The 23,951-nt window shown below is 36.1% G+C and overlaps 2 protein-coding genes across 2 annotated transcripts; both read right to left on the reverse strand.

Moving 5' to 3' along the window:
* Nucleotides 1-12,852: 12,852 nt before the first annotated feature.
* LOC131611889 (E3 ubiquitin-protein ligase RING1-like) lies at nucleotides 12,853-14,087 on the reverse strand. Its single transcript, XM_058883727.1, has 2 exons — nucleotides 13,701-14,087; nucleotides 12,853-13,222 (listed from the first exon to the last, which is right to left on the reverse strand). Exons 1-2 carry the CDS (start codon nucleotides 13,919-13,921, stop codon nucleotides 12,937-12,939), a joined length of 507 nt encoding a protein of 168 aa, XP_058739710.1. The 5' UTR covers nucleotides 13,922-14,087; the 3' UTR covers nucleotides 12,853-12,936.
* Nucleotides 14,088-18,897: 4,810 nt separating this feature from the next.
* On the reverse strand, nucleotides 18,898-19,961 carry LOC131648877 (transcription factor bHLH47-like). The gene is made up of 3 exons (XM_058918609.1): nucleotides 19,847-19,961; nucleotides 19,544-19,671; nucleotides 18,898-19,287 (listed from the first exon to the last, which is right to left on the reverse strand). The coding sequence occupies exons 1-3, from the start codon at nucleotides 19,959-19,961 to the stop codon at nucleotides 18,901-18,903; spliced, it is 630 nt and encodes a 209-aa protein (XP_058774592.1). The 3' UTR covers nucleotides 18,898-18,900.
* Between the last annotated feature and the right edge of the window lie 3,990 nt (nucleotides 19,962-23,951).

Consider the following 23,951-nt stretch of genomic DNA (forward strand, 5'->3'; position numbering starts at 1 on the left):
GTTGTTTCTTCAGTCCTTCAATCTCTGGCACTAACTTTTGGGCAGTTTCGAAATGTTTAATACCCAATTGCGCCACTTCGAGCAAATCTTGTTGGTTGGCCTTTTGAATGGTTGCCTGACAAGTTTCAGCTTCCTTTATTTTCTCTTCGAGTACTTTTATCTCTTGTTTCCAGGAGTTGATATTCTTCTCACAGTCGTCGTATACTTTCTGATTCTCTGAATGTTTAAGCTTGAGGGCCTCACCTTGTTTGGTTGCATCCATAGCAGAGTTCCATGAAGAGTTTTGAGAGGCCATTTTTTCGCTTAACTGATCGTCGACATTTTGTTTTCGAAGAATATTGGCCTGGAGTTGTTCGACTAGAGAACCTAGCAAGACAATTACCTCTGAAACTTCTTTTGAGACTTGAAACAAATCCACTTTCTTCAAAAGTTGATTCAAGCTATGACTCTTAGTAGGATTCGGACTAAGAACATCCGCAAGGTGGGTCTCAAAGAATTTTTCTTTTATCTGACGAAGGAGACCAGGGATGTCCTCCTTGTCACCAGATTCTACAGGAACAGCTGGAGAGACATCAAGTTCAGAAGACGAAGTAGTGTTCACATTCATCATGGCCTTCAGGAAACTGAGGGGGTCAGTTTGCTTAAGCTGTTCCAGTTCTGAAGGAGTAAGTTGCGCAGAGATAGGCGTCGAAGTTGCCCCAGGAGCAACTTTTGTGTCAAAGGTTGAAGTTTCTTGAGGATTGTTTTTATCCGGTTTAGAAATTTCCTCCATGGCATCTTGTTCAGACACAGTATCTTCACTACCATTTGGTCGCTAATTCGCATTATCACTACCTGAGCATGGATGATCTTCTCCTAGGTTTCTACCTTGGTGGGTAGGTGGGGATTCATCAGTGGAATGGCTTTCTTTGACTGGCGCATTAGGAAAGATGGTGGCAAGAGGCCTAGCATCTTCAAGAACTAGTGAGAGAACATGAGATTTGTTTTGAGAAACATCTGCGTTAAACAAACCAGAATTAATCATAGTGACAAAGTTCTGAAGAGTTTATTGATGAAAATGAAGAGGTTATGATTACCTTGGAGTTTGTCGACATTAATGGTAAGGTCGGAAGCCTTAAGATCCGAAGTAGCAGTGCCAGTATCATCCTGCAATAACAAGGTAAGATGTTAATTTGATCGTTTAGTTAAAATTTATAAGATGATTTCGGGTTGAAACCCAAATACCTTGGGTGGAATGTTGTTTGGACTCGAATTGTGGCTTTCGATAACAAAAGCATTGCTGGCAGTTTTTAAAGGCGATTCTTCAGAAGACGCCTTGTCGCTAGAGGAAACGACTTTAGAGGAACCTGACCCTTTCTCTTTTCCCAAAGGGGTAACAACTTTTTGTCTCTTTCTATGTCCTTGCCTAGTACGGGGAGGAGATTTGTCTTCATCATCTGAGACAACCGTTGAAGAGACTTTCCGCTTCGAACCTGCCGGGGGTTTCGAGCTCTGGAAAATATGAATTGAGCAAAGTAAGTACTACTCATAGATTGTACAAGATTAGAATATAAAGTGGGTATGTACCGTGGGCCTCTTATCAGTGGTGACAGAATCACTCTCATTCGGCTTGTTACTCTTAGACGCTTCAGAATCCTTCTGTGCAGAAGCTTCTTTGATCTTTCTCTTTCGAGCGACGGCTGTAGTTGAAACTGGGATCAGTATATCAGCAAAGAAAAGAAAAAGTTAGTCGAAAGATTGCCTGAGCCCAAACCTTCAGGTATTGGAGTCAAGACACGAACATGTACAAGATCTATATGAAGATGCCCTTTGAAAGTACCCAGGGTATGCTTAGTCGGAACCACTCGTTCGATGCGTTTTTTAGTACTTTCTTGAAGAATTTTGAAAGCGTTTCCACACACAAACCAGTCTGGAAAAGGAGGGCTTAGGGCCACACCAAAATCAGCACTTGGCAATGGAGGGAATCTTGGAGGATTAAGTTTGAAAGCCACTTCATAACTTAGTTCTGGTCGAACAGACGGGGGCAATTTCAACTTATCCAGTTTAGCGGAAAACTTTTCGCGTAAAATGACTGCAGCTTCACGAACGGTCCGACTAAGATCATCAGGCCTGTAGATAGTTTCAAAGAATTTTTGAAAGGCTTGGATTTCTTTAATATGAGTCGAAGTACCTTTGTGAAAATTCTCCTGCACATCAGCAAAAGCTGTAGTTAGTTCTTGAGTAAGACTATCGGCATCAAAGATTTGTGTGGTGTAATAACCCGTCCACCATTGGTGAAAATCTGATGTAGAATAAAAAGCAGGTTCGAAGGAAATAGGAGAGAGATTGGTAACGCCAACATATTTGTTGATTTTTGATTCACACTCTTCTTCAGATAAATGCAAGGTATGGAAACACATATGGTTCCTTTTATCGTACAAACATTTGGGTTTTATTTGAACCAACCCAAACTGTCTCGAGACTAGATTTGGTTGGTAGCATACAAGAACACATTGGCCTTTGGATGGTCGAAGACGGTGATAAAACAGCCTTGGAGTAAGAAAGGCTTCCCAAATTTCCATAGACTCAGTTTGTTGATCCTGAGATATTGATGGGAACCTTCGAGTGAACCACTCAGGACCGACTGTTCTGTGTACGAACGGAGCCATGGAAGGATCGAATTGATTACACTGGGCGAACATCATTATATATGCTAGAAAGTGTTCACGGAGTTTCCCAGTCTCTTCTTTCGGAGTTAGGTAAGCCAACCTGGTTCCTTCTACAGTTCGATTTCTGATCTTATTATCTTCTTCATTGACGATGCCTCGAAAGGGAAGATGAGTTTCAAAAGTAGCGTTAAGCCACAACTGCAATAGCCAGAAAGGACCAGCAAAAAGCAAAGTTCCATTTTTGTAGTTTTTAGTAAGGTTCGCGGCTTCGCTAAGGTTCTCATAAAGAAATCCTAGGATTAGCTGGTTCAGGTTGAGTTTCTTTCCAGCATGTAGCTGATTAGCCATACAAAGATATCTCTTTGCAACCTGTATGGACCTTGAGCATAAAACACATCATGAGAGCCATAGTGCTAGGAAAGCAATATGCTCCTCATCGGAGACCTCTGCTTGCGTTGTGTTATGGTACTTTTGAATGAATGCAGTGTAAGTGACTGTTGCCTCATTGAAATTAATAGTATCAGTATCCATATCATTTGGGTCAAAGGTTTCCCCAGTTGGTCGAAGTCCTGTAATAGCAGCTATATCGAAAAGAGTGGGGGTAACCATTCCACATGGAAGGTGGAAGGTGTTGTGGGAAGCATCCCAGAAGTGAACCGCTGCTACTAACATGGGTTGGTTATACTCTAAGCCCGTTTTGGATAATTGAATTAAATCATATATTCCTAATGTTTTCCAGAAGGATTCCTTCTTTCCTTCTACTTTCGTTAACCAGGCATAGTATAGTTCAGGATCTTTGGCTAACGGGATTGACCTAAACACTTTCACAAAGTTGGTCATATAGTTTAACCTAATTTTCGTCAAGACCAAAGGGGTTGCAGTTGAAGCTTCTTCAGCATTATCAGGTTCTCCTAGAGATGAATGTCCATCTTCATCTATCTTAATCTTACTAACTAAGGGTCTACTTTTATAATAAGCAGGAAAGAATTTGTTCATAGATGGATTGTTTTCGCCTGGTAACGGACCCATAAAAGCAAGAGGTTTTCCAGAAAGTTCAAAGGGGACGATTACCTGAGAAGCGTAGATAGCGCGCGCCTCTGCAGTATTAGGGTTTGGTATGTGTTCTTGTTCTCCTAACTGCGTTGGATTTTGGAGCTTTAGAACAGGATGAAGAACATTTGAAGGTGAAGCCATGGAGAAGTTTGATTAAGAAAATAGGTTTTGAAGGGACTGAAGTTGTTCTTTTGAAGGAGAATGAAGAAATAGGAGTGAAAGGTGTATAAAAGTGCAAGGTCAAGTATTTAAAGGTTTAACGGAAACCCTTTTAAATCTTTTGGGTAAAAACCAAGGGACACGCGGCAGGCATTGATTTAATCCAACGGCGGTCGAATAAATTAGCTTTACTCCTAGTATGTAGGAGTAATGATCAAGAAGTAAGGTCAAAAACGTGGGAATATAAGTTATGAGAAGACATCTTTGAAAATGACAAGACGTTTTTGGAAACAGGGTCATCAATGATTATGACGTCAGTCAGAAATCTTGGAACTTTCAAAGATAAGTAAGGGACGAAATCTTATGACGACAAGAAACGCCTATTTCTCTTGTTTTTCGAAACATGCATTTATTGGGGGCAATTTGTTAGCTGAAGATTTCGTTTTGCAAACATGGTCCTTCGAAGGACAAAAACTCGAAGGAAGGATGGTTACTGATGACCATCTTTGAAGATAAAAATGGCTCCTGATGGCCATGCTTCGAGAATGAAGATTTCTAAGTTATAACGAAGATAGTGAATGCTGAAGCTAGTAGGAGTATATGTCTTCGAAGACTTAGACAGATTTCGCGAAATATGTTAAGTATTGACACTTAGCGTGCTTTTTTAGTGTTTTAATGTTAAATACACTGCCACGCGTCGAAGAAGGACTTAGGCGGGAGGATTTGAAATTCGAAGACGGTTTCGTAACTGTCTAAAGACAGATGGCGTTCCTGAGGTTCTTATGAGAAACGTGGCATTAGATTAGCGTAGGACCGTTAAGGTCGAAACTAGTATAAATAAGGGTCTTAATATTAGGATTCCGTGTGTTCATTTTGTACAAATCACTCACATATTACTCAAGTATCAAGTGTTAAAGAGAAAGAGTTCGCTGAGAAATGTACGTATGACACCACCATTTTAATACATGTGTATTTTCCCTTTATTTTCAAGTATCTTTCAATATTATTGCATTTCGTTTACTTCTTGCCATTTACGTTTTTGTACTCATTATTTTTATGTCATTTATCTTTGAAGTATTTAACATTTCTGCACTTTAAGATTTTTGCACTTTTACAGTTTCGTCTCATATTTTATCTTGACTTACCTTTCGCTGAAGTTATACTCACGTGTATAACGAAGTGATTGCTAATTTTGTTTGTTTCGTTCGAAGTAATTCTTATTGACAAGATGAATCATAGATATGGTCCGAATGACAATCAATAACAATCTTTTTGACTATGTCCTAGGATCAATCTAGTCGATCCTGCGAGTAACCAAATCATATTTATTATAGTTTGGAAGACTAGCGGTTGTTTACCGGAAATCACCGTAAACAGCTAGACTGGGCCCTGCCCGAGGTTGGTCAGCCTCAGGCCCAGTCCAGAACAAAAATAATGTCATTTCTGTGCTTCCATATACACCAACAAGTTGTCAACCAAATAACACCTACCTTGCCTCTAAATATCTTTCCAGTCAATAAATCAAGACACTTTAGCAAATGACTACAACAACCCTCCACAAAGGGAATATCTAACTCCTACCAAATATGAATTTTCCTCCATAGTAGCTTCAACTTTGAGTAGTGCAAAAGTAAGTGATTTAAATCTTCCATTTGCGATTGAAAAAATACACAATAAGCATCTTTACTCTCTGTGATAATTCCTCTTCTTAATAGTTGCAACCTTGAAAGCAGCCTATCCTACAGTAGCCTTCAACCGAAAATCTTCAATTTCAAAGAGACGTGAGCCCCCCCCCCCCAAATGATGCTTAACCCCAGTTTCATTTGTTCATCCGTTAAGTTAACACCTAAGATCTGATTCAAGTTATCATAACAAGACCTCAGTGTAATAACTTTTGAAGTATCAAAAGGCCGAATAATCACATCAGTAGTATTCGCGACATGAGATATGTTATGTAGCATCACATTCAAATCTTCAAATTCACTAGTGGCCTCCCTCCCAAGAACTTCTTCCTCGTGGATGATCTTCCAGCACCACACTTCACCATGACAAACCCCATACTAATGATACATATATTTTTAAATGAACATTCCTAGTATAACTTTGGGAATTGATCAGCCAAACAACCCCTCCCCAACCAGCAATAACTCCAGAACTGAGCCACATTTCCTTCTCCCAACTTTACTGTGATTTTTCTCATGAGTCCTTGAGGGTCTTTACACACTAACATTATACCCCTCCACCAAATTGATTCTTGGAGTTTTGGGCAAACATCAACAAAATTTCATAGCCTATTTCTCAAACAGGCTATGGTTTCATGAATTTGGCATAGGCTGCAGTTTATTTTCTTGATTTAAGCTTCTTCCTTTTTGCGTTTTATAGAACATTTATTCAACCATTGCCTAAGTTTTTAGACACATATTTTAGTTTTTAGTTTATGTTTTTTTTGTATTAATAAAAAAATTTTGATTAAAAAAGTAAATATTAAATATAATTTGAGTCAAATCGAATAATTGTAGCCTGCAAAAGGAGGGGTTTAGACAACTAAATTTTAGCGCATTTAAATTTGACAATTTCTTTATCCACCCCTTAACCTTCTTAGGAACCACAGCGAAATTCCAAAAATGTCCTTATATATCAGAAGTGCATCTCCGAAGTAAAAAAAAGAGTGATTTCGGAGATGCATCTCCGAAATCATTTTTTTAAAAGTAAAAAAGGTGTTTTCGGAGATGCACGATGTTCAGTGTCTGCTCCACCTGCCGATCAGAGGGAGGTTGCTGCACCATTCCCGGATATAGAGGGTCGAGGCGATTTAGTGGATGGTCGACTATCTGGGTATGGATCCAAACATGGCTGATTATGAGTGTCGGGTGACGAGTGGGGCCCATATCTAATTCTCCAACTTGAGAGAGCTGTATGAGAATCACTTGGTGGTGGCAACGGAGTCTGAGTAGGAGGGTGACAGGCTTTTTATAGAGTATCACTATGCTTGCGCTCTGCGGTGCTAGTTCATGTTCTTGGTAGGCACTGCACTCTTTGTGGACAAAAGTGCAACCTACATCGACATGACATATCTCCGCTACTTTATGGACCTGACTACCATTGACCGATGGAACTAGGGGGAAGATATCCTGGTATACCTATACCAGAAGCTGAATGAAGCCTCCAACTGGAGGACGTGTGCAAATGATACCGAGGTCACCGTTTGAGGCTGCTTCCTACACAGTTACCCGAGTGGAGCTCACTGCTATATTTGAGGACTGGGCGCATCATTTGCTCCTAGAGGAGTATCGGAGTATGGAGGCCACCCAGGAGTGGCACTGTGTAGAGGGGTACGTGACATGGTTCTATCGGGTATCACATCCTCTGATGACACCCGATACTCCCGGAGCTCCTAGGCCAGCACACGAGGAGATCTTGGAGAACCAGCAGGTCGAAGATGACCATGCCATTGATCTCTTGCCGATATGCCAACGGATAGAGATGTTTGGGCAGGACGCATTGGACCGAAGTATCATTGAGCACGGCGGTCCAGAGGCAGTAGCCATCATGGAGAGGATGGTCGGTGACACGGCCGGTGCGGCGGCATATACGAGGCAGAGGAGGTCCCAAGGAGTTAGGGTTAGGCATACTTAGTAGCAGTTGCCTATTTATTTTTTATTCTTGACTTTTTTGTATTCGGGTTGTATTATTTTGACATTTACGTACACTATTTTTTGTATATATAATATTAGTATTTTATTCCAATTTGCGTGTTATATTTAGTTTATATCAAGCACTGTTTACATTAAGCATTATCGTTTGCATTGTCGTTTAATTTAAAATACGTGACTAACCATTATTTAGAAAACAAAAAATTAACTTCCTGCATATTTCAGAGATGCATCTCCGAAAATACCCAAAAATATGAAAATAGGTATTTTTGGAGATGCATCTTCAGAAACACCTATAAATTGGTGTTTCTGGAGATGCGTCTCCGAATTCTGAAAAAATTTAAAAAAAAAAAAGACTTCGAAAATGCATCTCCGAAATTATGAATATTTTGGAGTTTTCAGCAGGGATTTTCCCCAAGAGAGTCTATAAAAAAATTGTCTTAATTATGGGTTTATTGCTCCGACCCACTAAATTAAAGGCACAAGCCCGTTGCAGATTGAATCATTCGTGTTGTTATAGGTCTAGTTTCGATCATTTTATTTTAGGTCATTTACAAAATGAAAACTAATCTTTCTATTTTGAATTTAAATAACTTTAATTCTCTCATATATGTTACGTTCAAATTTAATGATATATCTATGTTTATATAACTAGTCAGTTATGAAATGAAACAAATCACTCTATAGGAATATTTGTGAAACACATTATCAATTTTCAGTGCAAACTTGTGAAAGATAATTAAGATAATTAATTCTGTGAATCTTATAATAAAGTATGTAGATTAAAATTGTAATTAAGATTTTTTTAATCAAAAGATATTAGAAACAAATTTTATTTGTACAAAAATATTTTTTAACTAAATTAATATTTTTAAATATATATATACTAAAATTTTTCTTAATTCTCTTTTTCTTTCATTTTTCCATATTTTTGTAAGAAAAAAAGCACTTTTCTTTTTTTTTTTAAATTATTTTTTTAGCATAGGAAATCCGGTAAAAATTCCCACCTTCTAATAATTTTTAAGTAATTTTATTGCATACTTTTAAAAAAGAAGGCTGAGATTTCACAAAAATATATTTAACCAAAGAGGGTCCATCTCCGTCAATCTATCATGTTCTTCACACTGTTTATGATTTGATTCCTTATCTTGTATTTTTCTCTACTACTTTAGAAAAAAAAAATCTAATAACCAAGGAGCTAGGGTAGTACATATATTGAAACCTAGGATTCTTTGTACGTGAGTAATTTACAAGCTATATTGTAACTTATACGGCTTCGAATTACTAGCATTGTCGCATGAGTCGATGAATGTACAACATTGAGGTAGGCCCGTAAGCAATTTAGGTGAAGTTCGGTCACTTTCAATCTTATTTCTTGGTGTAAAGTTTTAAATAACTCTTTTTTTTATTTTTATAAAGACTAATATATATAAAATTAAATAACTCTTTTTTTATTTTTATAAAGACTAATATATATAAAATTAAAAGAAAGTACAACGGACTGAGGGGATATAAACCAAAACTCAGTCAATCAACAAAAACAACCCAAAAAGGTATACAAATATATCAAAACAAACTAAAATAAAAACACACACACGACCGAACACTATCCAGCAAACCCGCTTACAGACGCGAAACCAAATAGCAAAAGAGTCGAGTGTGAATATTCACTTTTCAACATGGTGTATGAACCAATCGCCAACACGTCTTGATTCACGAACCAACAATCCCTGGTAAAAAACCAGCAAGTAAAACGACTCTTTCGAGTCTTACAATCCACTTCAAAATGAATGAAACGGAAATGAAACCAAACCCACATCAATGACGAAGACTGATGCAGATAAAAGATTGTGTCGGCACAGAGAGACAAACCTAAAATCGTAAAACCTGTAGATCTCAATAGATATGGAATAATCAGAGAATCAAAAAATTAGGAAACAAACTCAACACCAAAAACACAAACCTACAAAGGATCCATCAGAGAAGAAGCTTCAGCAAAAGCTCTGAAGAGAACACAATTGAAAACCACAAAAACCGAAGGAAACACCACAACTCCATATCTGAAGATCTGCCCGTAGAGAACGACGCCAGCACCAAATCGGAGCAGCTAAGAACCAAAACCGTCAACCGGAATACAACCAGAGGACTAGCTGTCACCGGAAAACACCGAAGAAAAGTCGGAGAAACCACAACAGACAACCCAAAGATGAAAAGGTGGTGTAGAGGAGAGACCTCAACACACCACCCAGTAGTTACGCTACATGATTTCAATGGAGAAATTGGATTTTAGGGAGAAAAGAGGAGTCGAGCTGCTGAGGTTTGATGAGGCTTTTTATTGTTTGTATAAGAGGAGTCGTGGTTATTAGTTAATTTTTAAAATTGAATATCGTTTTTCAATTAACACAATTCACCCCCTCCCCCTATAGTTCGAGTTAATTGTATTTGGAGCTAATTGGTAAACACATATTGTTGATAACTATAAAAATAGAAGGGTCCCTTATATTGAATTGGTTAATATCAGAGAGGTCACCAAGGCTTACTGACACTCTTCAGTCCCCTTAAATTTCTATTTCTTCTTCATTATGGTGAAGAAGTGGAACGTCTTATATCTCGTGAGAGAGAGAGAGAGAGAGAGAGAGAGAGATAAGGTGTATTTTCAGCTGCTGAACTTCTTTTACTATTTCATGCTCCTCGTATTGATGATGGCCTAACACATGTCCGAGTTTTCCTCTATCCTAGTGTTGCTAGCAAAACCCAATGAAGTTTCCTTCCGAGAACCCAAATAAACATTTGGTAGGATTTAAGGGCATGTTATATCTCGATCGACCTCAAGATGTCTTCAAGGTCGTCGCACTAGTTACTCCCATCAAAGGTCTTCACAACCGTGACGTCAACAAATGCCTTGAGATTCCACCCTATTTGATTTGAAAACATAGCTTTCCCTAGGTTCAATGTCGTTTACCATAATGAACCTTTAATTAACCTATCAATGTTGGGCAAAGGACATGGGTCCTTCATGAACACCAGGTTAAGCCCAGTGAAATATACACACATCTTACATTTTCCTAATGACTTCCTGACCATTACAATGTTTTCCAATCACACAGGGTATTTGATTTATTTGGTAAATGTTGCCTCCATTAACTCTTTGATTTCTTCATCCACAAGCTCCTTTATTTCCTCCACCATATTATGCTTCTTTCGAATCAATGATTTGATTGAGGCGTTGAAAGCAAGACGGTAGCACACAACCATGGCGTCAATCTGCAACATGTTTTAAGGGAACCCAAGAAAATAGGTCTATGTTTTAATGGGGCACGATGATAAGTTCCTTTTCTTTTCTCTCCTTCAGGGAGGTGCCTAATTTTTTGTTTGGAAATCATGGGGACCTATATGAAATTCCTTTAAATCTTCAATAGGTATCCGCCTTTCTTACAAATATTCCAATATGGTATAGGTCAACAAAGTTCCCTCTATTGGGGTCAAGTTTTAGTGCAGCTGATAACCATCGTTGCCCTTTTGATTCTCAGGCCATCTTTATAACATTTTCGAACCATTTCTTGATCCATTTTCATAATGTATATTCTCCCATCATTTAGGGGTACTTATATTTAGATAGACAAATGACAAAGTGGCTTATAAAATGTTGAGAGCGAGACGTTTAATGATGATATTATACGATGAAGGGGCGTTAGTGACAAGTTATCTCACTTTTATCGTATTAGCATTTTTGTGTACTTTGAGAATAATATTAAGGGAGATGTAGCCCTCGAATTGGATATGCTCACTCGATAAAAATATGAGGGAGCCTCTGAATGATTGTAGATCATCTCGATCCAATTTCAATATCTCAAAAGAGTCCCAATCGAGGATATCTATCAAACTTCTGGAATCCATCAAGCCATGCTTGACGCCCAAATAAAATAGTTGCATACTTAAGACAATGAGGTTGTCTTGATGAGGAAAAACAATCTCCGCATGAGAAGTTGATTTTTGGTTTAGAAGTTGACTTTAACTTTGGAGGCAAGTCCACCAAGTGCATCACTTGGCGTGCATATGTTCTACGAGAGGAACTAGATTCTCCTCCCCCAATAAATCCTCTAGTTATCGTGTTTTGTGTCTAGAAGGCTCGTTTGTCCTTACACATCTCTTCTAGATCCTTATCCATCCTCGGTTGGGGGCTTTTAAACTGATCTCATTATGAGGGACGTGGCCTACTTATGGAACCTTGAAAGGTTCTTTAAACATACCTTCTCAAATGTCCTTCTTGAATGAGGCATTTTATCTCATTCTTTAGTTGGTGTCATTTATCTGTATGATGCCTTTTTAATTTGTGGTACTTACACTACTTGTTTGATTTGTTACATATAACTTCCCTCTTGAGAGCTAGAGGGTGCAAGATGTCGTTCATTTGAAATACTTCATGCGAAATCTGCTCTCGTATGGTGTTGAATGGCATGTAGCTCTCTATGGGCTTCCTGGTGGATTTCAAGGTCGCCCTATCATATATGAATGACACAAAATGATTCATATGTTGGGGGAGTATTCAGATCCACTAGTGCTTCGTTCCTTCACATCCCTTGACTTCTTATCAAAGTTTCCTTCCTCACCCTTTATCTATCATTCAACCCGCACTATAATCTCTTGCATGGAATCGGCGGGCGTCTAGGAAAGACTCTCATTGAAAGCTTGTAAATTAGAAAGCTTAGAAGGTTAAGAGGTAGAACCTGGGACATTGTAAAGTTAAGACACTTTTATTCTATATGGGAAGATTCCTCCTAGTTGGGAAACAACTTGCCCTTCTTGTTTAACGTGGCTACATGATTTAGTACTAGGTATCCTTCCTTCATTGTTTTAGAATTCACCTTGGTATTATATCTCCTCGTCGCTCTTTGCCTTGCCTCTAAATCCTAAATACAGATCATTTCTCTGACTTCGTCAATCTCTTAAAATGATAACAAAATTTCGGAATTTTTTAGCTATTTCTCTTACTTCTTCTACCTTCCTCGGTTAACAACTATTCCACGGATGAAATGAGTATTTAAGAGTGATATGTTAAGGAGAGATTTATTAATTTAAGCAAGTTATAGTGATAATTTGAGCCTTAAATTAGAGCATCTTATAGTGATATATTGTTTATAAGTTAGGGTGGGATTTATCAATTTAAGCAAAGTATAAGCGAAAATTATGCTATCATTTATGATTCATTGCTTATAAGTTTTAACCATATTTTAAAAGTGGAGTGCTCTTATAATAGTTTTTTTTTTTTTTTTTGTGAATGTACTAACAACTAACACTCAGCACACTGTTCATAAATTATAAAGGAGGGAAAAAAGAAAGAAAGAAACACAGTCCTCTGTTTCTGTTTTCATTAATCTCAACATTCAACAAGAAGTGAATTTCCAAACAAAAAGCACAAAAGCTTAATCCTTTGGCTCAATAACAGTCCTACAATAAGGACAATGAGGATGTCTTTCAAGCCAAGGGAGAAGACATGCTGAATGATACTTATGTGAGCAAGAGAGATTCATAACCTCTTCATTTTGATGGAAATCTTCTAGGCACACAGCACAAACATTTCTCTCTTTCTTAAACCTATTTCCACGTAATAACCATGCACTCTCTAGTAATTTTCGACCTAATCCTGTGTCTTTCTTCTGAAACCTGCTTTTACTTTCTTCTTCTTTTTTAGGATTTTGTTCACTTGACCTGTCATAAGAAAATGACCTAACTATTTATTAATTAATATAAACAAAAATAAAATGTACAAGCATGACACCCCATGTCACTGACACAACGATATCAGTAATAATTAAAAAAAATTAAACGTAATCATAAATATTAATATTGATATAGGTGTTTATCATCGACTCGAACATGGATACATTTTACTGGACTGTCGGTGCTACATAAAAAAAAATAACCACATAACTCATTATAAATGGTTGAATGAGGCATAATCATATTGAATTGATAACAAAATTAATCATGTGAACATCCTTGATTTTCTTCACTTTGGAAAAAAGATTAAAATTTTAAATCCTTGTTAGACATGTTTTCTTAATCTCTTTTCTTAATTAAACATGTGAGTGTACATAAGAAACATGTAGATAATTAAATTAAATTAAATTAAAATTTGCATAAATCTAGCAACCTAGTCTCAGAAAATAGAAGATAGAAACTATACCTGGAAGAAGAAAAGAAGGAACCAAGTTTCTTCTCAAGTCTTTGTTTGGCTTTGAAAGCATTTTCATCTAAGGTAGTAGTAATTGAAGTCCATGGTGCATCCAAATCCAATGATTTTCTTAGGTAAGAGTCTCTATAGTTAGAATAATTTTCATGTCTGTTGTGATGTTGTTCTGATTTTTTCCTTGGTGACAATCCAACACCAGGTAATCTACCAGCCATTCAAGCTTGTTTACCTAAGCTTATTCCTCATCTCTCAATTTAATGCTTCACAACAAAACCACCAAAAATATTAATAATGCATCCAAGTTTTGATTGATGGTTGCGTGTTCTATTGTGAAATATACAAATATACAAATTCTCTAGGAAGTTCTTTACTATACCTCTTCGTAAATATCAAAAGTCTGAGGGGTCAATTTTCATCAATCTAAATGGACTTTTGCTAATGATTTAAATTGTGTGATTGATATTATTCATTGCCCATGACACCAATAATGATTTTATTTTGGCTTTTGGTGAAGTATATGTGGCAAATTATTGCAAATAGTTTACTACTGGGAGGTTGAAATTTTTGTGACCACAAAGAAACACGTGGTTCTTAAAAGGATAGCTCAAAAAAGAGAGACAGTGTTGTCCCAAGTACTGTATTATAGCATCATAACTGTTCTTTGGGAGATTGGGGATTGAACATTATTTTTCTCCCTTTGGTGGTTTTTGGTACTCAACTTGGGTGCTTAGATGTTTTGCAAAAATGGTCGAAAATCTAGATATGGCATTGGGACAAGGTAATATATTAGATAGTTAGTCTCAAGCAGTTGAGTAAGTCATATGAAAATAGAGTTATCAACCCTAGGATATAAAGTGACATTCTTTATATTAATTAGTGTAGCTATTTCTTGTAAAATTGGTTTTATAGTGTGTTTGGTATGATATAACCATGTTATGGGCTGGTCCAAAGGTCTTCAACAAAAAAAAAAAAAAAAGCCTCACAAGTGATTCACATCTTGAACATCTCAAATAATCTTCAAATATAAGATATCTCATATGATAAAAAAGTAGGATTCAAAATTCGTTCTCAGTCTCATTTTTGTCTTTATTAACTCATTGACTTAAGTGTTGAAGTGCTGAAGTTGTTGGTCATCCCCTTTTTTTGTCGTAGTCGAAGCACATCTATGCTGCAGCAAGACATAATCTCATCATTTCACCGATAATTTCAAGTTCGGAATTGAACACCATTTATAGGAATCGACTTCTGATTCCTATAAAGTTCTACAGTGAGATTCTTCAGATTCAAATCACGATTGTTGTAACAATCACGCTAAGATGAAAAACAAACACTAAGTCCTACTTCTAAGAGCACCTTAGATCCTTCCAAATCATCTCCAATCTTCATTTTAGATATGATTAGCCTATGTCTGTCTAGAGAAAGAGCCTCCACCACAGAGCAATAAGCAGATCAAGAAACATCTGAAAGATAGGTCAATGTTAGGGTTTCGGGACCATGAAAAAGGGGATGGAACTCCTAACGCGATACTTCTGATAGTCGTAATTGTCATCATGAAAAATGAATCGGTGTTAGAGATCCTCATTGACGATGGAAGTTCATGCGACCTAATGTATCTAAGAATCTTCATGAAGTTAGGGTGATGCATGCAAGATCTAAAGTCATGTGAAGGCATGAGCCTCCTAGATTTCAACGACTATTCAACACAACCCTGAGGATCATTAGACCTATTGATTTCCTTCTAACAAACAGAGAACGTGAGAATTGTTTATGTTCTTTTGTTCGTGGTTCCTTGTGGAAGTGTCTACAACAACATTCTTGGGAGATCTTTTTTCTAATGCTGAACATCATAGTCTCTACGGTCGATTTGAAGATTAAATACCATAATGGTTTCGGTAAGCTAATCCTTGTTAAAACTTATCTTTGTGAAGCTAGCCTTACACATGAGGCAATACTTTAGAACTTCCTGGCATCTAGTGTCGTCCCATGAAGAAAGGAGGAAGAAGGTCGGTGAAGTAACCAACTTAGTCGATCTTGACATATAGGAGGATGAAATCTGGCAAGATAATGAGCTTAGAATATTAAATGGGGACAAGATGGGTTCCTTGATTCTGACTCTGAATGGCGAGTTTGAAGACATACAACTTAATGATTACCTATCATGATCACTTGATCTACCAGCTTGAATAAAGAAAGGGCTCGTTGAGTGGCTAAAGGAAAATGCTAACCTCTTCGTGATTTCTCCCTGCTAAATGTTAAGTATAGATTCAGTGTGGCATGCCATCAATTCAATATCGATCCTTGTAACTGATTTTTATTCCAGCGAAAGACGCTGCAGTCCATTGAAAAGCCCGAAGCAACCATGAACACGGTCCAGAGCTTCCTTGATGCTAACTTTATCCTCGGAGTAAGATATACCGAATGACGCTCTAATGTGTTATTGGTCAAGAATAAGGGTGGCAAACCAGCATTCCTTCCACGCTCATGCCTGCCCCGCAAATGCTCGCAAAAAACGGGGCATGCATTATGTAGGGTGCATGCTTAAAAATGAGGAAGGATTGAAATTGGGCCACGGTCACTACACCTTTTAGCCTAAGAATATAAAAAAATTATGATAATGCTTGTGCCCACATAAAAAACTAGGCGGACAAATTATAAGGTGTGTGCCTAAAACCTTAGCTCGCCCTGCAAATAAGTGTAGGGAAAAAGGGCAAGCCCAACGGGCCCATCCTATTTTGCAACCACTAGTCAAGAAGGATTCACATTGATTACATGTCTATGAATTGAGCGTGCCCCAAAATATGTATCCACTTCTAAATATAGAGAGAAAACAACTTTAATGATTGAGCAAGCCAACAACCAATACAACGTGATGCCCTTTAGACTAACAAATGTAGAAGAAGCATGCCAGAGAATGATAAACAAAGTTTTCAAGGAAGAAACAAGCAAAAAATTTGATGTATACATGGACGACATGGTCGTCAAGTCCAACTAGGAGAACTACGCGACAAGCATTTCTCCCTATCATACCCTTATTTTGTCCCAAGTTTGTGTTCTTCTCATCCATCAATTAATACATTTTCACTTTGATTTACCAAATTAACTAGTTTACTCCTTATGCATTAACATTTTAGTATCACTACTACAAATAATATATTTCATGACGAAGCTTTCACCCCGGCCAGAAAAAAATGAGGTATTATGCCTAGGCGCGCCATGTTTTATTTTTTATAAAAATAAAAACAACATATTCCCTCGGTTTTTTAAAATAACCGAGGGGAAAAAAAATCAGGACACACTTCGAATCCCAGCTTTTGCAGTTTATATCTTTATTTGTTTATAAGTGGAAACTAAATGAACTAACCCTTCGATTTTTCGATATAACCGAGGGATCAAATAATCAGATTTCACTATAGAAACACTCGTCAAATTTAATTTAAACTAATCCTTTCTTATAGTATGCCGCCTCAAACTCGCATGCATCATTCTTTGGGAAGGATTGCAAGACAGAAAAATTTGCAATGTTCTTCTATCTAGAACAAAATATTTTTCTGCTATTGCAATCTATCTCACATAATGGTGTTAATGTTGTTGTTATTGTTGTATTTTTGCTTATTTGATAGATTGCAAGTACAGAAAATCAATCTTGCTTCAAAGATTTATTGTACAGTTCCTCTCCTCAAACAAACAGACTACTCAAAAATGGTGATTGCTCATTTGATAGATTGCAAGTGCAGAAAATCAATCTTGCTTCAAATATTTATTGTACATTTCCCTTCTTCAAACAAATAGACTACTAAAAAAATGGTGAATTTGAATGCAAAGTTCTGACATTCAAGCATCATTCTTTTAGAAGTTAGAACTTAAACAGAAAAGGGAGCTTCAACTTACACAAAGAAGGGAACTTTACTTTTGAAAAGCTTTGTTGTAAAAAATTTATCTTAATATTGTGTGTAAACAATGTAATATTTTTAAAACAATTATTCACCTTGATTTTAATCCAAAACTGAGTTGATGATTTAAAGGAGATGATAATTAACCTCGGTTTTATAGTTAAATAGAGGGGTATAATAATCATATTTTAATATAAAGGTCGTTCTGAAGCTCCTTTAAGGATTTCAAAGCTTCTTGACATTCACGACTTTTTTTATGATTCTCCATCTTGAGCTCCCATAACTCCCTCTTTGTTACTGCTACCTCTTTTGTGTGACACTCAAAATCTCTTTTCAGCTTCAGAAACTTCTTTTCTACTCCAATATTGTCAACATCCTACCACATTATCGTTTGAGATCATACAAATTTTATTGATGAAAGAAACAAAATTATCACTATTTAATATAGAGAAACATACTCGTAAGAACAACAATTCTACTTCCTAAGACACTCCAGCATCTTCCAACACTTCATTATCTCATGAATTTATTACGAATTTTTGTCATAAAAATGCAATATGGATTATAACCAACATATCACATTATGTAGATAGAGCTAATAGTTATTCCAATTTCAAAAACGTTGTTTATAATTAGAGATACGAAGAATCGAACACTCACCGGGAGAGTAGTCTTGCAGTAACTCAACTTTAGTTACCTGCGGTTGACGAAGCTCAAAGGAGGCTTCAGGTGATAGTAATTCCTCTACCGGTTCAAAAGTTTAACACACATTCGAAAATTTAACCTTCGGAGTCTTACGAATCTTAGAAACAGCTTCAGCTTCAGACTCATCGATGGAACTCAAGTCTTCAAAATAAGCATGTGGTGGTGAGATTTAAAGCCTGGTCTTCCTCTAAGTTAACTTTTCTCATCCCTTACCTGGGTACTTCTCGATCTTCAACATCACCAAATATAGAAAATCAATAATGATTCCAGTCCATCAACATCCCCAAATACAGAAACTCAATAATGATTCCAGTTCTGAGATCAATAATGAAAGTTAAAAATATATATTTTGTCAAGACAATCACAGATACAAATAAGTGTATGTTTTACCAGTCATTTAAATCAATAATATAGAACATCGAATTTTATATATGATTTAATTGTGTAGTACAAGAAAAAATGCAATAAATTCACTCTCAAGAATTTCTGTAGTCTGCAGTTTTCTTGTTCCTTATTTTTGAGAAGTGGTGATTGTGTAAAAAGAAATAAAGTTTGAGACTAACATTAGCATGCCTGTGAACTTACACTATTAAGAAGTCTTACTCTGTTGGTTGCTCTCCAAGCAGTTGCAATGGCCATGAATCTGCTGGTGTGGGATATCTGGCATGTGGTTTACTGATAACAGGTGTAGGGTTAGACATGAGATCAGTAACGTTAGGAGCTGGAAAAGTAGCTTGAAGATCTGGACGAAAAGGAACAACCAAAACAGTAGGTCCTTGCTGCAATGAAGGTTCTACGGTAGGCATTTGGAGACCATATCTTGCAAATTTTGTCTGCTTTGGCAGCTCAAGCTCCAGTTGAGGAGGTGCATTCAGGTCATGTTTTGAATGAGCTATCCTTGCCCGTATCTCTCCTTGAAGCTTCTCAATTTGAGTTTCTAGGCTAATATTCTCTTTCTTGAGCTCATTTTTTCCACAGTCACCTGCCTAATTAAGCCAATCGCATGAATTACACGCAGGTAGAAGAATAGGCTCATTGTGACATCAAAGTATCAATTTCTAAAGTGTGACAAAATGATAATAAGCTAAAGTACCTGTCTAAACGATTACACAAAAAAATGGACTTCAAATCATCTAAAAAATGATAAAAGCTTTTCCCGGTACACATCAAAATTCAACATGCAGTACTTTCTCAACAGGGTAAACTTATGGATCAAAGAAAGAAAAAGAGTGGAAATCTTACATATTGAGATTCAGACAACAAAGAGACGTTTTCCTTCTTGAGGGACTGAATGTGACAGAGCAAGTCCTTTAGAAGCTTAGAAGCTTCACACAATATAGAAGGCTTTCCATTGTTCGGATCATTGAGATCTATCCCCATTCACCACCACAAAAGGCGCATAAAGTCAAATTTAAGCAAAATGTCAAATGTCATATGGCATACTGAGAAAAATTGGAGCAACAGTCACGTTGAATAAGCTAGCAGGTAGCACCATTGTAAAATTTAAACACACTCAAAATAAGCAATCTAGGCATAAGAGGTTACCAAGAGCATTGGCAAGATCAAGGAAAAGTTCATTCAAGTGTTCACGTTTCATTTTCTCTCTTTCGTGTATGACCAAGAAGAAGGGTTCCCCAAAGTTTGAATTTGCTATACACATAAAATGCAAAACCAAGTTACAAAAGGGTTGGCATATAATTAGTGTATCAAAGTAGTCAAATACAAAGAACGCTATAAAGCAAAATGGATCAATTAAAACTATATACCATTTAGTTCTGAGTTGTGTCTTTAGTAAAATGATACACGTGGATTAAATGATCAAATGAAGAAAATAGAAAGAAGCAAACAATTCAAGACAAACAACACAAACACAAACTGACCTTGGTTCCTTCAAACCGACCAATGTGCTCAATCATAGTAAGGGCATCAGCCATTATCTAGACGGGATGGTTGTAGTTTGTCAAACCATTGATGATAGGAATAGTTGCATATTTGGCAAGATCAAGTATGTCCTGCAATTAATTAAAATGAAAAGGGGGATAAACCAAAGTAATCTACAATATAAGAAAAAAAACCTGTTCTGGAAAATACCTAAATACCCCATTTGCTTCTATATTGATCCACGTGGACATCTTCTCCCCCTTCCACTATTTGGTCTTGCTTTCTTACAATCATCGCGTTTCATTCAGCTTGTATGCTTTGCCAAAGTTTTTAACACTGCTTCTTGGAAAGATAAATATAATATCAATTAATTTAAAATCTTTTCTTGGAAAGACAAATATTTGCTATCCCCTTCTATTGGCAGTATGGTGCAGACTTCCTTTTCCTGCTTCTCCTCTAATCCAATGCCTTTTCCATATTGTGTTGTCAAATCATCTGATTTTCTTTGCTCATTTCTTTTACCCACATCTAAACCCTATCACAGAGCAATGGAAGATTGATTTTTTTCCTCTTTCTTCATCTTTCTTCTCTTTCTTCTCTCTCCACTTTCTTCATCTTTCTTCGCTTTCTTCTCTCTCCTCTTTCTTCATCTTCTTTCTCCTTCTTCCTTGTCTTTCTTCATTTTTTTCTCCTATTTCTTCTCTCTTCTTCTTTCTCCTCTTTCTTCATCTTCTTTCTCCTTCTTCCTTGTCTTTCCTCCTCTTCTCTATGATGTTGTTTGAATTTTTTTCCCAAAAAATTATATCTTCTTCCCCGTCTTTCTTCGTTTTCTCGTAACGTTGTCTGAAAAAAATGATATTAATCGTACCTTACATGTTGGATCTGGTGGTATCATTATTAATTTGAACAACTTTTTGTATGTGTAGGAACCCAACTTGAAACAAACAAGAAAGCCATGTCGATTCAGGTATAAATTCAATTTTGAAAAAATTGGGATTAATCGTAGCTTACATATTAGATCTGATGGTATTGTTATTGATTTGAACAAATTTTCGTATATGCAGGAAACTAACTTGAAACAAATAGAAAGCCATGTCAATCCAGGTATAAATCTGGTCTTTATTCAGTAGTTCTCATATTTCTTTCTTTTGAATATAACTGTTCCATAGATCTTGAATAAAAATGATCCTTATCAAAGAAGTTTGTTTGATCAATATATTGTTTATGTTATATCAACACATATTTGGTTTGTATTATATGTTTGGGGTCTATCATCACCATCATCCCATGTATCACCATCATCCCATGTATTATGGAAACTTTGATGAGGATTTCACATCATTGACAAATTGATAAAGATATTAAGCAAATATGTATTTTGGATATTATAACTTTAACTATAATATTTTGGTTTATATTATATCAACACAAATTTGGTTTGTATTTTATCAACACAAATTTTGTTTGTATTATATCAGTACAGGAAAAATATTGTGCTAATTTTGGCTTGTGTTGGAACCCAACTTGAAACAAACAAGAAAGCTATGTGGATACAGGTATAGGGTCTGATTGGTAAAAATACCAGTTGACTGATAAGCTAGCTTATAGCTTATGACTGATGGCTTATAGCTTATAGTGGATGATTGAGACTGATAGCTTATAAGCTAAGTGTTTGGTAAAATTAGCGATTCAATTAACTTATAAATGTAAAATGACATAAAAGATATTTAATATATAATTATTTTATTTTAAATTAAAATAAATTATAAGGGTTAAAAATGGATTTTAATTAAAAAAATAAGATAAAAAAGGAAGAAAAAATAATAAGTTATAAGACATAAGCTAAAACGCTATTTGAAATAGCGTCTGGAAAATAAGCTATAAGCTAGTAAAATAAGCTATATTAACACATTGGTTTGTTTAATCACTATATTGTTTATGTTATATCAACACATTGGTTTGTATTATATGTTTGGAGTCTGTCATCACCAGCATCCCATGTATTATGGAAACTTTGATGAGGATTTCACAACATTGACTGATTCATAAAGATATTAAGCAAATATGTATTTTGAATATTATAACTTTAACTATAATATTTTGGTTTATATTGTATCAACACAAATTTGGTTTGTATTATATCAGTAGAGAAAAAATATTGTGCTAATTTTGGTTTGTGTAGGAACCCAATTTGAAACAAACAAGAAAGCTATGTCGATACATGTATAAATTCGGTTTTGAAAAAATTGGGATTAATCCTAGCTTACATATTAGGTCTGATGATTTTGTTATTGATTTGAACGATTTTTCGTATGTGCAGGAAACTAACTTGAAACAAACGAGAAAGCCATGTCGATTCAGGTATAAATCCGGTCTTTATTCAATAGTTCTCATATTTCTTTGTTTTGAATATAACTTAAAGGATAGAAAAACACTTAAAAAGGGGGGGTTTGAATAAGTGTGACTTTAAAAACTCTTAAGATAAAAACAATTGCACAATGATTTTTATCTTGGTTCGTTGTTAACGAAACTACTCCAGTCCACCCCCTTAGAGTGATTTACCTCACCTGAGGATTTAATCCACTAATCAACCTTGATCACAATGGTTTTCCACTTAGATACCTTCTAAGTCTTCTAGAGTATTCTGATCACACCTTGATCACTCTAGGAACTTTTTACAAATTAATGTAAACAAATTTTTACAAGAGTATTACAATGCTTCTTAATAAGCTATAATCACAACTGTGATATTTCTCTTAAGTTCTAAGCTTAAAACTCACTAAGATATTACAACAGTAATGAAGTGAGGTTGAAGATGAAGTTTGATAGCTTTTGAGCTCAGCAAAGTTTCAGCAAGTTTGAAAGAGTTGTTCGTAAATTGGTAACCTTGCTTCTGATCAGAACTTCACTATTTATAGGCGTTTTGAGAAGATGGCCGTTGGGAGAATTTAATGTGTTGCGTGATCCGTACAGCAATGCATTTAATGTTTCACTCTTTTGTCAACTACCTCGAGCCTTGCTTTTCCTGCTTTAACTGACTTTGCCTTTAATAGCTTCTAACGTTCCTTTTGTCAGTCAGCATAGCCTGCCATCTTGTACTTGCTTCTGATCTTTGTAGATACAATGTTTGAATTAATCAGAGTCAAACAGCTTGATGCAGAGCATCTTCTTGTCTTCTGACTTTGAAGTACTTCAAGCGTGATACCATAAGAACTTCAGTGCTTCTGCTTCTGATCTCAAGTTCTTCTGATGCTTCAATAGACCATGTTCTGATTTTGCTTGACCATCTTCTGATGTCTTGCGAGAGCATATTCTGATGTTGCATACTGAACCTTCTGAGTCAGTGCTTCTTAGGCTGAATTGTGCATACTCATCATATATTTCCTGAAATGGAAAATGCATAGGATTAGAGTACCACATTGTCTTATACAAAATTCATATACATTGTTATCATCAAAACTAAGAATATTGATTAGAACAGTTCTTGTTCTAACATAACTGCTCCATAGATCTTGAATAAAAATGATCCTGATCAAAGAAGTTTGCTGGATAAATATGTTGTTTATGTTATAGCAACACATATTTGGTTTGTATTATATGTTTGGAGTCTGTCATCCCATGTATTATGGAAACTTTGATGAGGATGTCACAACATTGACAAATTCATAAAGATATAAGCAAATATGTATTTTGGATATTATATCAACACAAATTTAGTTTGTATTAGATCAACACCAATTATAATTGTATCAGGAAAAATATTGTGCTA

The sequence above is a fragment of the Vicia villosa genome, linkage group LG1 (assembly GCF_029867415.1).
Source record: "Vicia villosa cultivar HV-30 ecotype Madison, WI linkage group LG1, Vvil1.0, whole genome shotgun sequence".
NCBI lineage: Eukaryota > Viridiplantae > Streptophyta > Magnoliopsida > Fabales > Fabaceae > Vicia > Vicia villosa.

What these genes read in the sequence shown, in the direction of transcription:
- LOC131611889 (XM_058883727.1), bottom strand. Translation starts at nt 13,921, where the DNA reads ATGGCTGGTAGATTACCTGGTGTTGGATTGTCACCAAGGAAAAAATCA. An exon ending in TCCTTCTTTTCTTCTTCCAG is followed by an intron (nt 13,223 to 13,700) that starts GTATAGTTTCTA and finishes TTCTTATGACAG; the next exon opens with GTCAAGTGAACAAAATCCTA.
- LOC131648877 (XM_058918609.1), bottom strand. Translation starts at nt 19,961, where the DNA reads ATGTGTATAGCAAATTCAAACTTTGGGGAACCCTTCTTCTTGGTCATA. An exon ending in TGATCTTGCCAATGCTCTTG is followed by an intron (nt 19,672 to 19,846) that starts GTAACCTCTTAT and finishes GAATGGGGATAG; the next exon opens with ATCTCAATGATCCGAACAAT. An exon ending in TGTTGTCTGAATCTCAATAT is followed by an intron (nt 19,288 to 19,543) that starts GTAAGATTTCCA and finishes TGGCTTAATTAG; the next exon opens with GCAGGTGACTGTGGAAAAAA.